Below are 14,317 nucleotides of genomic sequence, written 5' to 3' on the forward strand. Positions count from 1 at the left end.
CAACACATTTCACCAAACAGATAGTTAAGCTGGCCCATAAAACAAGTATTCAGCTAAACAACGGCCTCGTAAATGTGAGACTATCTCGCAAGTACTCGTCGTAATATATTCATTTCGAACTTTAGGCTCTTTATAGAGGAATCTACTTTCTGATTTCAATCATAAAATTTCAAGCATAAACCTGAGGTATTTCAAAATCACAACAACGCAATTTCACGAAGGTAATTTTATTACAACTGTGACATTATGACAATTTATGAATATTTACACGATATGTACAATTTTTTACAACTTAACTAAACGGTATACAAACAGTTACGTTATATTCGCTATGCGATAAAAAAAGTACATCTTAGTAAATTCATCGTTACAAACCTAGGCCGAATCGACTCCACACAATTTTAGATTTTTACAGAAACAGATCAAGTTCATCACATATCGACCCAAGCACACCTTACACGTAATGTTGTTAGCCGGTTGGTCGGCGGCCGAGAGACAGGGCTCGGGTCTCTGCGGGCGCCGGCGGCCGGCACAGTCTTAGCACTCTAGTCGATGGACACGATGAGCGTGTCCTCCTCCAAGGCGGAGCTGGAGGCGCGGCGGCGGCGCGAGGCCCGCACTCAGAGCCGCGTGTGCGTCAGCCCGTTGGGCGCTATCAGCGGCGCCAGCGTGGCGGGCCGCGCCTCCAGCGGCAGCGCCTCGCTCGCCACCGCTGACTTCGACGTCAGCGCCGTCGACGCGTCCGAGCGAGAACCTCCCACGTTGGCTCCCACTGACAAACCTCCCCTCGACTCCACAGCCCGGGCCTGTGCCCGCGCCGCTCCACCACCTCTCTTGCGCGGGATTACACTATTTTCAACGTGCAAAGTTGCATTAACGTCTTTTCCAGCTGCGCAAGTGCACGCCTTGAGAAAGCTTTTCTTAAAATTATCAGACAGAAATGCGTAGAGAATCGGATTCATGGCCGAGTTGCTGTAACTGAAGCACGCTGCTACCAGGAACACTGTGATAGTGATTCGACTGGCGCACTCATTCGGTGGAGAGTATATGAGAGCGACTTGGAACGCCCAGTAGGGCAGCCAACACAACACGTATACAGCAATGACCGTCAGTACCAACTTTGTCACCTTCCTGTGTGATCGCTTCTTTTCTTTGGATTTGTTCTTCGGGCCAACTGTCTTCAGTTTACGGATGACGAGGCAGTAGAACACAAAGATGAGAGTGAGCGGTGCTGCAAATCCAAGCGCAAATGAATACAGAGTGAAGGACGTCTGGCCTTTGTTGAACTCGCGTTCTGGCCACACGATGTTGCATGATAGACCATTGTCGGTGGGTATGAGCGTGGTGTACATAAATATCGGTGTCATCACCAGCGCAGACGCCGTCCAAGCTGCCGCAGACACCACTCGGGAGACAAATGGCGTGCGCAGCCTCGGTGCTGCTATCGGATGACACACAGCTATATAACGATCTGCACTCATGATGCACAGGAATATGCTGCTGGTAAACTGATTAATCCCAGTCGATATCATGTAGGCTTGGCACATGAAGCGTCCAAAGGGCCAGGAGCGCACGGACATCGTGGTGATCAGGAACGGTATGCCGATGAGGAAGCACTCGTCCGCGATGGCGAGGTTCACGATGTACATGTTGGTGACGGTCTGCATCTTGGAGTAGCGCAGCACCACGTATATGACGAGCGTGTTGCCGAGCAGCCCCACCACGCACACCAGCGCGTACAGCACCTGCGTCACCACATACACTACCGGCAGGTTGATGTTGGGGCAGTTCTCGAAGGTTCCGTTGTACGTGCCGTTCTCGTCGTACGAGTAGTTGCCGTCTCGGAACATCTCTACGTCTTCGAGCTCCATTGCGATAGAATCCAGATGATACTTCTGATTGAAAAAAATATTTACCTGAAACAAAATAAATCCATTACTGCACAATGCACATTTGTTTTCGTCTGAAAATAATCCTTATTTAATAATTTACTGAATCTGTAAGCTTAATCAACAAAAATGGTTTGCCTAATTTATTGTCATCTGTGCATCTGCTGTGTTATCCAGTTACACAGGCGTGTATTTTGGATTCCAAATAACAACTCCGTCAGATTTATTTATTTCGCAGCATTTGGTATATGACTAACATAGGTAAATACCACACATGGTTAAACATTATACGAGGGATTTGCTGCACCTATTACTTCCTTCTAAGATAAAATTCACGTGTCTGCCAACTGTGACTGACGTCACTATCGTATGAATGATAACAAAATTGTCTGCTAAAACAATATGTGTCACTCTTAGTACACTGAAATTTATTTACCGTACTGATTTTTAAGTGAGTGTAGGGTATGGCGAAATTAAAGCAACTTCGTGATACAGCAATCAGGACATACATTATTTCCATCATTAATCGAGAATTCAATATGATCATTCACGTCAGCGAACGATGAATCGATACAAAGAGGCGGACGTTCCATTATTTTTGTATAAACATGATGTATGGATGTCCCCGGCCGTGATTATTTCACGCACGTGCAGTTCGTTTCAATATTGCACTCACTCAGAAACTGACACACATACATATATTGAAGCAGGATTGATTAATGACGATTCTATTTTCTTTCCAAATTTTTAGTTTGCTTTACAGTTATGAAAGGCTATACAAATGCCATGAATGCTAACTAGGAACTGGAGAGACCTGTATTGGAGAAAAGTAGAATATATTATTCTACTCAAAATTTTTACTTTTTCTTATTAGTTTCGTTGCAGGTTCTAAGACAGCTCATTGCTTCCCCTGAGCCGAAGCTGTGTTTCGGTGGTTTTCGTTAGTTTCATTGTACATCATAATGGGAGTTGAATTGATTGGCATGTGTTATGAAAACAGACTGAATTGATGGAAACGTTATTTTTAGATTTCTATGAGTCTTATGTGAACAAGTAGTAGAGTTCATCTATAAACTAAACCAGTTGCGACCGTTGTGAAAACTCGTCATAGCGACAACTAACATGTGAAAGAGTATTGTTTGTTTAGTGTAAGTACTCACATTTTGTGCCAGCAAACTATTTCGCAAGCTCGCGGCGCCGGGCAGCGAAACATCTGTAACAAGCAAAGGGATTTTAAGCATACTGCTATGACTTTTAATAATATTAAACATGATTGGTATTTGTAGATTTGTTGGACATTCGCCACGTTAAATTTTACGTCACGTAGTGCGTTGTCTCGCTTTTACAACAGGGTCAGTAATGCTTCAAGAGTTGGCGGTAGGCCTCTTAGTCTGGATAGACTTCTTTTTAGATTTCGCCTTCCATTGATTGTAATGTAGACTGAGTCCTCATGGACACCCAAACTAATACTGGCTCAACCTGAACAGCCGTGCAACGATTCATGTATTTATTCTGTGTACGGCAATGCATAGCAATTCATCATGCAAGTCTAAACAGTCTTAGTGCAGACCGCTATCGAATAGGCATCTTCTATTTTTCTTATTAAAGGCTATTTGCACGTAAAGTCTTTCAGAGTAGTTATCTATTTACGATGGTTCTATAAATATGATTGAAGGTGAAGTTATGATATTAAACGATCGAAACTTTATATACAACATTTATAAGCACTTACAAATATTCTAGTCTAGACTGTAATCTAGTTACGCGTTATATAAGTGTACCTTATACTTGAACAAACTCACTCCAAATGTAATGTAAGAGTATTTACAAGTAAGAGACTCAGCTCGGGGATCGAGCAGATAATGTTTGTACAAGGTATTCACTTATTTATTATAACATCATCGCGATTCTGGTAAAGGTCAAGTGGGTGGATTACTGTCTAAATAATAAAAACGAATCTTTAGGTCTATCAGAAAGATGATATAATTTGATTTGTTTATACGTTAAAAATTGAGTTTGAGAAATGTCTAAAAAAAAAGTTTCTAGTTATAAAAAGAATTCGCACTCAGTAGGAATTAGTAGTCCAAGCAGTATTTTGCATCTAGTAATTAAAAATTCAACGGTCGAGTAACGGAAACACAAACAAACACCGCCGGAATAATAGTGTGTTAAAAATCTATAACTATTCCAAACATAACATCTAAGATCGCTAATGTAGGGAAAGAAGAAGGTTCACTTAGAACGTTTTACAAACGACTAAAAAAGATACAATACTCGTGCAGAATATTAAAAGAGTCATAATCTCTTGATTTTGATTACATTAACTACTAATCTGATTTGCGGGTAGTTGCGCAAATTCTAATACATTTTTAGAGTATTTTGACCGTACTGATAGTCTAGTTGCATATCACACCACCATGTAAGTAGCTATCACTTTTGTGTCACTGGACAACAGCCGTTTGTGTGATACACCAATATTTGCTCTTTGTCCATTTACTTGAAATAAAAATATAAGCATCAAGATGGCTGGCAGGAGCTAGATGCGAGCCGCCGAAAATAGGTCTCGGTGGCGTGCAATGGGGGAGGACTATGTCCAGCAATGGATGAATATGGGCTGATGATGATGATGATGAAATATGATCCAGACTAGTACTTTTTTTAAATCGGAACACCAAAAAATATTGCCTAAAGAGTGGACCTTCTGATCAACTATGTTATCTATAAACATCTTTGTTCTAAGAATATTCGTGGAGGTTTTGCTTCCCCTGCGAAGCCGTCGCCATAATCTGTCATTCGCATGTGTTTACCGGGATATGATTAATGCGGAACAAATACTCCAGCAGCGAGCCGCGCCTGCTCCCCGACGTGCTCTTGTTTCATAACGATTTGTGTTTTGACTACTACGGAAACGATTTTGTTTTTAGATAAGTGAAAATCATCGAATGAAAGCGCTTGGATAACACAATAGAAAATAATAAAATATTTAACATTTCATTATAATACAATTAGTGAAGTCGTATAAATCAATTCTTGGAAGTAAACATCGGTTTGGGAAAGTAATTCACAAACTATTGATTATTTACTAATGTGGTTTGACGCAGCGACTGGGTTCAAATAAACACTGAAACCAGTGGCGTGTTTTATGTCTGTCATCTGAACATCCGTGTTATCAGGCCTCCTCCCTGAGCGCTGGGCTGATGACGTCACAGATATTAAGTACGTTTAGGTTTTACGACTGGCCGCCTCCGCTTTATTCTCAGTTTTATTGGGTTCCGGAACAAATAACTTATTTTGATGACAACTTTAATTCTGACTAGTTTTGTTTTTGGAGATTTTCCACTACCTAGTAGAGATGGTAAGGGTAAGGTACATACATGCATGTACTTTTAAAGTACCTTACGTATTTTTGTCCACGTCACAGTGACATTGTAATTTTTCGCTCTACTCGGCGGTGCTTACAGTTAAACTACCAAACGGATTCGCATTCTGCAAAATTGTTTCTATAATATTACTAGAAGTAATTGTTAATCTGACAAGCAGCTGTCAAAACATCAACATGCAGAATCACATGCAAATAATGACTTCCATGTTTTCAAAATTTATGTTAATGTTAACATGCGATGTGCGCCGGCGCATACTTGGCAGCAGAACTGACTACAACAATAGTCCGGATGCTCTATTGCTATTAATTTGATTTAAAGCTAGTTTCAGACGTGTGAGTAGGCAGCACGTAACTTTGTTTTATTTTTATGGTATTTGTGGAAAATAAACGTGTGTTCTAGTCAGGGACCGGCCGGATACTCATTGAAAGGGTTTTTGAAGGGGTTTTTTTAAGCGCTTCAAGAAAAAACCCTATGACATATGTTACACCTTCGAACGGGTTACTGGAACCCTGTTCTGAACAGGTTACCCTTTACTACCCTGTAACACTGTAACAGGGTAACCCACTCCAACCTAAGACAATGCAATATGCACTCTTTATCATAGACATTAGTTTGAAAATAGTATAACCACGAGCGCACGTGACATCTTACCGCCCAGCGGCGCCATTGTTGCATTTACCGAGCGACTTGTAAACATGGAATAAAAATCATTGTAGATATGATCTTACAGTTTAATTTTGCTTGTCGCACTTTTCAAACGTTGTGATATATATTTTTCGTGTCTATACTTGTAGACCAGGGTCGATAATTTTTAAAACCAAATTAAAAAATAGTATGATGAAACCCATTAGAAAAGGAGGGGAATATTATAAAAATGAAAGGAAAAATAATTTACGGGTGATCTGAGGTCGGGAAGGGGGTGGGAGTGACGTTTGAAGAGTAAAAAACGGTTTTTATCAATTTCCGGCAAAACTAAAATTCGTATCGAAAAAAGTCAAATGGCAAAGTTCTAAAAGAAAAAGATCTAAAACTTTTGTGTTTACATTTTTTTCACATAACGTCAAAATTTATGTGAAAAATCTAAAAAACCAAGATTGTGGTTTTTTATTTTTATCTTTTACCAAAATTTATTTTTGTAACGAAATTTGGTGAAATCTTACTTTTTTGTGTCCCAAATACGCTGTAATTTATTTGATTAAAAATATTTATTTTTTCACCTTATTTTGAATTAATATAAAAAAACACTCTAATTTTCAATCGAAAATTCACCCTTCAAATCTTCTCAGAAAATGCAAAAAATGAAAAAAAAACTTGTATTCGATTTTTTTTTTAATTATTATAAATCATTTCATCTAAAAAATTTGATCTCATTTTGTGTTCAATAGACCAATAATCGAGGAAGGTTTTAGGCTAGGTATATAAAATTACGCTGCAACTAATAGGAGCGAAGACTTAATGGAAAATGTGGCAAATACGGGGAAAAATATTAATCTTCGAGGGCTTTCGTTCAAAAATTCCTAACTTATATCTTCTAACCACGCGGACGAAGTCGCGGGCAACAGCTAGTTACCTATATGACGTTTCGCGCGTAGGTAGTTTGTCCGAGAGGCGCGACGCGTCGGCGATAGAAGAAAATCAGCCGTAGTCTTAGTAAAGCAATGAGGGGCCGCTAGGGTGCAAGTATGCAGCTCAAGTTTAGTGGGTAATTCAGGGTAACACGAATAAAAGCCTTTCGTGAAGGTAACCACTTCAAAGGGTTAAGTTATTGAAGGGGTTAACCCCTTCACGTGGTTACCATAATGAAGGTGTTAACCATTTCGCTGGGTTTCGAGGATGTAACTCGAACAAAAGGTAACACTGCGATATGAGTTACCCCGTGTACGGGTTACCCTGTCAAACGGCTTAACTCTAAAGTGGGGTTGTCCGGTCCCTGGTTCTAGTAAACAACACTGTTACATAAATAGCGCCTGAGGAACGAGCTCTATAATAAGCTTTACTGACAATTCATCGTCCGTGGCTTATTTACTACATTTTAATTGATACAAAATGTTAGTCATTGATTTATTTACTCTATAAAGTTGATAGATTTAGTATCACCTATTCAGTTCATTATTTTCCAAAATAAAGGCATAACGTGATTTAATAAAAAGACGTGTTACTTTTGAAAACCTAATAATTGTATCAAATGGTTTATCCTCGAAGGGTTTGTAGTTTTAATATAGTTGCAGTATGTGGAGCTCAGCTTCATCCGTCACGCGCGGCCTCAGTGACGCGCCGCCGCGCCGCGCGCCTCTCTGCTGTTACCTCACACCTTTGTCTCTTTGTTTCTACGATTCTAATGTCACACATGGTCACTGTTCATCACCACGCTTTGCGTTTTAATTACAAATGTGAGCTATTTTCAAATTATAAACGCTTGTAGTATTTGGAACCCTGTTCTTCTTAATTTTTATAAATAATGTAATTTCACTGAAAATTGCCAGTCCAACTAGTTGGCATGCTAATTTCCTATTGTCTGCATTGTTTTAAGCTCTGGTTTAGTCCTTTCTTAGTCCCAATCATTTATCTATTGTTTACCACAGATTTATAGTAGTTTGCTCAAAGGAGATTACGTAAAACAATATTAGAATTGGTTTAGCTTTGGAGCGGGAGCCTTGAGAAACTATTTCACTACAGCTAAGTAAATACAAACTAACAATATCATTAGACAGGATGTAGATTTGAAGGGATTCATTATTTATTTACGGATTCATTTATTGGTTGAATGATTGGGGATCGCCCCTCGGGGGCCGGTCCGTGCTGGGAACCTAACAATCTGCGATGTGTACATGCTGATGGTACAAAGTAATAAGAATCAATGTAACTATTCATCAAGTATTTGAGATCAGAAAATCATATTTGTATGTATATACGGCGGGATATGTGATAGTAATGAAAGCTCAAACACAACATATTATAGTTTACAGTATTGAATGTTCTCAGTTGTCAGAAACTTTCAGTCGGAATTGAATTGTGAGCTATTTGTGCTTAAACTAGCACAACCGGTGTTATGACTAAACAGACCTCAACAACTGTTGAACGGTTTCAATTAATTTCGATATTTCTTCGAAGGCAACACCAACACAACACGGTCCCAATTCCTAAATTATAGCAAACTGTGCTCACCACACAACTAATAATAGAAGCGGACGCGAACAACTATTCTGCTGGAATCTGAATATTGATATTCACGATTACTCGCAACCATTCAAAAGGACTTTGATGTAATTGGTTATCTGTTTGATAAACATTTGTGAGAGTCTATATAACATAAGTTTGGTAGTAAGCTACGCAGCGATAATGGTGGAGGCAAGGTTTCATTCACACGAACAACTTTATAACTGCTTCCATTTGCCGTCACTGCCGAAGTTTGGTCCCAACATAATGTGCTGCTGATAGAGACATGTATATTCCTGTGTATAGTATGTTAGGGTTGACAAACTTACAACATATTGAACTGCCTGTATTGTTTTACATTTTAGTCAACATCGAGAGCGGGATATTAGTGTACTAATAACTCTTCGATTCTTTTGCGATGTGGTTGGTGTTAGAGGCTCAGAACTTAAACAAGGAAAGAAAGAGAAAGAGCTTTAGTGTTAATAAAAACGCTTTTGTAGTTGTTTGAACTTATTTTAAGAAGTTTTTTTTTCTATCTATTCAGTCCCTGATGATAAGTTTGTTTATGAATTGGAGAGAACCGATTTTCTTCTTTACTCTTAATATGAGTATTTTGTTTTACAAGACTAGATTCCTGAAAGGTACTATTTTTGTGAATATTATTATTTATGTGATCCATAGTACAAAACATCGACTAGTTTTATCCCGATTCTATGTTCCTATGAGGTCATTTTCGATTTGAAGCGGGCGGGCCCGCAGGCAACAGCAAGTGTAATAATATATGTGAACAATATAATAATGAAGTTCACATATATTACATAATATGTAATATATCATTAATTTCAAGTACACCATAGTCCTCGTATTTCACTGAGTTGCAAACTAACGCCTCGTTCGGGTCAACCACGCCATACATTGAGTTATAGTCACTTAAATTTCATGTTTTTTGGTCCCCAATCGCGAATGAGGTCAACTCAGGGGTCCCATGGGACTCGATAACGGCCAGCGTCTGATACCGCGGGCGTGGCCGACATCAATATTAGACCTTAATCTTTTTCTCGTTACTGACGTCTTGGACCCCACTTCATCATAATCATGTCTTAATGTCAAAGCTTCTGATACTCGTAATGATTTATTTGTGATAGGTGCAGACGATCATTATGATAAAATACGTTGAAAAATGTTGTTTAATAAAAGCTAAGTGAGGCAATTTGATATAACTAGATGCCGAAGAAATCATCAATCGTTTCTGCTTTAATAATGCTTCTAAACAAATGAACACCTAAGTATGGTCAACAGACAAAGCTACAAAAATTATGAAGTAATACATTTTCATCAAAATCGTTTTAAACAAACATAAAAAGTTACATCTCTTAAATTATTCTATCAACTTTTTAGTGATGAAAATTTGGTCGAAGGATTTATTATTTGCCAAAGATACAAGTCGGAAAACGAATAATTAATTACAATGATGGAATTTTCGTTCAATATTCATTTAAATATGTTGATGTTGTCTGTACCTGTGACTAAAGAATACAACGTTTGATTTCAATTAAAATTAAAAGTGGAAAATAAAAAATGTCGTGAATTTAAAAAGCCCTCGAGTCGGGCGCTGCTCTTATTGAATTTATAATGTAATTCCATCGCGCTAAGATTTCACCGTCGTCTGTTTCATTTCTACCAATTGTGTTGAAATCGTAAGGTGCGAATATTGAAAATGTTTGTATCTCTACTTGAAGGTCAATATTTTTTTTTATACTCGTTTAACAATAGTGTCAGTTTCGTCTGGATTTATAAGTAAGGTCCCATAGTTATCTCGGAGCGGGTTTTACATCAGGACCGATTCTCGACAACAGATTTTTTGGAACATTATCCAGACACCAGTCTGACAAGCAACGGTAATTTGTAGTCCACACCCTTGTCGTAAACATCGCACGAGATAGGAATACTTGAATAATCTATACCTAGATAATATTTTGGCAGTAAAATTTATGTTATTATTTTAGCATAGCACCCACAGCTACATAAAAATATGTCTCGGACAAAATAAATGAAAGAATTGAAGTGTTTTAAAAAGAGTTCCTTATAATGAATATAGTAATTCTAATTTAAAGTACCAATCCAGTTCGAGTCAAAACGAAAGGATTTTACAAAGTAGTAACAAAAATACCCACTCAGCTGTCTATGTCAAATGGATTATAAGATTGGATCGCTGACTGACAGACAGATGGAAAGCGAGGCTTAAAACAGAACAGCAATGTCTGCGCTAAGGGTGCTCCTTTGGGTATGCTCGTAGTAATCTAAAGCCACTAAGCAGGTTGACACTGAGCTTGTAAAATACAAAAAGTCAGTCAATACAGACAGGTTATTGTGTGTCACAGGCATTAACACTAATTTACGCTACAGTACCCATAGCAACAACACATAGATAACACCAATAAGTAGTTTGTAAGGAATAAAAAAATTGTTAAGGGAAAAAGCGTCGCAACAATGTTAATCTCTATCGGTTTTACAGAGCTTTTGGCCTTTTTTGTCAACTCGACTCGCGCGCCACCTAATTTAATACATGTGTTGGATTGTATTGATTGTGGTTTCACAACCATTTAAGTTACTTGCACTTAGACAATCAGGCTCAGGACAAGAGAGAATTTTAGATCATATTTATTTCTCATCATCATCATTTAGATTGTCTACACAAGGAGCAAACCCGCGTGGATTAATTATGCTGTAACTATTTGGTTTCAATTTAATTTATACTGTACCTGAAAACTGATGACTTCAACGGAATCATCATGAAATTATCTGAAACAAAAGGAAAACGATGTTAGTTCTTGCTGAATTTTCTGGAAATAGTTATCTATGAAAGTACTGAATTTATTCATATAGTTTACGATATTTTCCGTTCTTCATGATCTAATCTTTCATTAGGTATTGCAAAACAAATGGGCATACACTTAGAAATAATATTTAATTTCTTTTCGCTATTTTTACAATCATAATTCAATTTAGAACACAGAAGATTTTCTCAAAATCACAACGATGGCGGTGAATACAAAGCGCGTGATTGGTCGGGCGTCAAGTGATTCGATTTAGATGGAACATTGATTCTGTGATCACACAGCGCGGCGCACGCCTTCATTCCCTTATTTTTGCTATAATTCATCGTCCTAAACTGTTTGCCGTTAAATCCCTGTGAATTAAATTTCAAAAACAATTATTTTTGATTCAGGTTTATTATAATCTTTTTGAGCCAAAAAAATAATTAATTTTGGAAAATGTATTTAAAAAGGAAACTTTTTGGATATTTTTATTATAGCATCACACATCGCATAGAAATGTGGCACATTTTGTTTTTTAAATATAATGGCTAAATCACACGTCAAGTCATTTATGCTTGGTAAACATATTTTACCACACAGTCACATTGCAGCCGTGCCTGCTATCCCCGCGGCCGGCCGCAGCGCGCCGCGCCGGCCAGAAGGCGCTGTCGCCAATGAATAACATTATTCAAATTGACACCTCGCTCATTATGTTTGCTCTCACTTGACACAAGTGCGGGAAACGGGAATTTTATTTACTTTCCATTCTGGCCGGAATCAGCGGGAGATTAATTAAGTTCACAGGTGGAGGCTTTACCGATTAACCGTTTTGGATTTTCGCGTAAAACGAATTACTTTATTCAGTTAGAATGGTGACCGACTTTATAATAGCCAGGCTGTGGGGATTGAATGGCTTTAATTTGAATTTAACCAGTGCTGATGTATGGCATACAAGGCCATGACTTTAATTATTTTCCAAACATCTTTGAGGTTAAGCAGTAAGCCGCGAGTATTTCTCAGGTTTGTAGCTTCGTCTATAAAAATGCACACTTACTAAGTCGTAACTCAGAAAATATAATTATAGTAAAATAAATAAATTTCCACTAACTGTCATGTTATAATTTTCATTGTAACTACCTGTCAATTGCCAGCAGTTCTCTATCCCGCTTTTGTAGATCGCCTTTGAAGACGCTATAAGTTGTTAACTGCGATAAGACGGGATAGTTAAATAAACGAACCAGAGCAACTGTTTGTATGTAAACCTTGGTAAAGGAATATATTGAGGCGATGTTTGGAACTTGAAGACGAGCTCTCCTAGATAACTCGTCAAATAAAATAAGAAATACTTTTTTATATAAGTTTAGATGTGGGACACTCGTGACACGTCGAGATACATGTGTGAACAGGGCTCCTATTTCAGTATTATTGGTCCCTTCTATCATAAACTTTTCTCATCATAGGCTCTGACCTCTGACACTCATAAACGCCGTCACTACATTGTGAGGTTTCACCTCGTCCGACAAGCAGTCTAGTTGTGTGCTTCTTTGTTTTAGTAAAATGTTGATTCTTTATCAGAGTTCTACACAAACATCTATGGATACCATTGGTATCAGCAAACTGTCTTTTCGACATAGATTTCTTGATATTATATGTCTTCTATTTCCCATTCATGTAAGATAATTATGGATCGCTATTACCTAGGAGTTATAGAAATATGGATATGCTGAGTCGTAATTAAAACTGTGTAGTAGTGGATGAGTATTTTCCTCTTTAATGTGTTTTAGTTTGTCATGAAATTGTTTTGCTGATAAATCATGTTAACGACACCCACCAAACAAAAAGTCAACTATTTTTAGACTTATTTTCGTTAACTCTTAACTAAACCTTCGTCACTGTCATGAATTACGTCAAAAAGAATTGTTTGTAATTGTTGTTGGACCTTGTTTTAGAAAATTACATTCATAAAGTGTAAATAAACTAGGAAGCAGTGATAGTGTTCTTTTATTTCTGTTATGTGGACTGAAAAATAATAATTAATACACCTTAAAAAAACATTTTAAACTAACGAACAACGGAACTGTACAAAGAGTGGATCCGTTTCACCAGTTATACCATTCGTAAGGTGTTTACATTCATTTACGAGTAATTGGCCTGAAACAAAATTTAAATTGTAAACATTTCCGTCCTATCTTGACGTTGCATCTATGTCGACTGTCAGATGCACTGTGCACGTCACAACTCTGGCAGCCGCACCGAGCTCGGCGGTCACCGACCTCTCTGCTGCCAACTTATCCTAGACGCCGCGCTGCCAGACTGTGCCCTTATCGGACTCAGCTTAATCCATCTTCTTTCACAATCACTGCCATGCTTTCCTAAATCCATAATTTTGCCATCATCCGCCACAAACGATATTAAACTGTAATTTTATACACATTGAGTTCAATTCAAAAAGCAGCATTACACGTTCTAGAAAAACAGCCAAATTTAAAATAGACTTTAGTAGAATATAAATAGTATCCAATTTGGCATGGTCTGCATAAAGCCTGAGTTTCAATAAGGGGCCAAGTGCAGGGTGCAATAAGAACATTGCCAGCAGTTGTCTCATTCGACAAGACTTATTGAAACACAAACCGTTCAGGGATTTTGTCGGAGAACAAATTCTAACGTTTAATGTTATATTGAAAAACGTCTCGACAAATTATTTTATGTTTGAGTGAGCAGACAAACATGGCTCGGTTTTGATGTTGCTCGGAGTCTAAACATGGATGAGTGATGAAAAAGTAAGTAGCTAGGTAATGATATTTATATTTACCTTAAACAAACTCCTATAAATCCCCGTCATAATACCTGCCAGAATAATTTATTGAACTTGGAATATTAAATGAGATTAGCCTTTAAGTATCTACTATGAATATAAAATTTTGTACACAGAAGAAAATAAAAACTATATTTCATTTAAATTTCGGCTTTACATTTCTTCAGCATAGATCTAAATCAAAATCTAAAATAACATCAACAAAAGCGAGGTTTTTTAAAGTATGATGTTAAAATATTCCAGACTTCAATTTCA

The 14,317-nt window shown here is 37.8% G+C and overlaps 1 protein-coding gene across 2 annotated transcripts in view; it reads right to left on the bottom strand.

Annotated features, from left to right (window-relative positions):
- Positions 1 to 211: 211 nt before the first annotated feature.
- Positions 212 to 14,317, bottom strand: part of LOC113508805 (somatostatin receptor type 5-like) — a 62,025-nt gene continuing 47,919 nt past the window's right edge. For both annotated transcript variants that reach the window (XM_026891926.1, XM_026891927.1), the window contains 3 exons: positions 11,191 to 11,230; positions 3,050 to 3,102; positions 212 to 1,916 (listed from right to left, as the gene is read on the bottom strand). In XM_026891926.1, coding sequence (XP_026747727.1) covers positions 621 to 1,871 — 1,251 coding nt within the window. In that variant the 5' untranslated portion in view covers positions 1,872 to 1,916; positions 3,050 to 3,102; positions 11,191 to 11,230 and the 3' untranslated portion in view covers positions 212 to 620. The remainder of the gene's footprint in view (positions 1,917 to 3,049; positions 3,103 to 11,190; positions 11,231 to 14,317) is intronic.

Source organism: Trichoplusia ni, chromosome 3 (genome assembly GCF_003590095.1).
Source record: "Trichoplusia ni isolate ovarian cell line Hi5 chromosome 3, tn1, whole genome shotgun sequence".
Taxonomy (NCBI): Eukaryota; Metazoa; Arthropoda; class Insecta; order Lepidoptera; family Noctuidae; genus Trichoplusia; species Trichoplusia ni.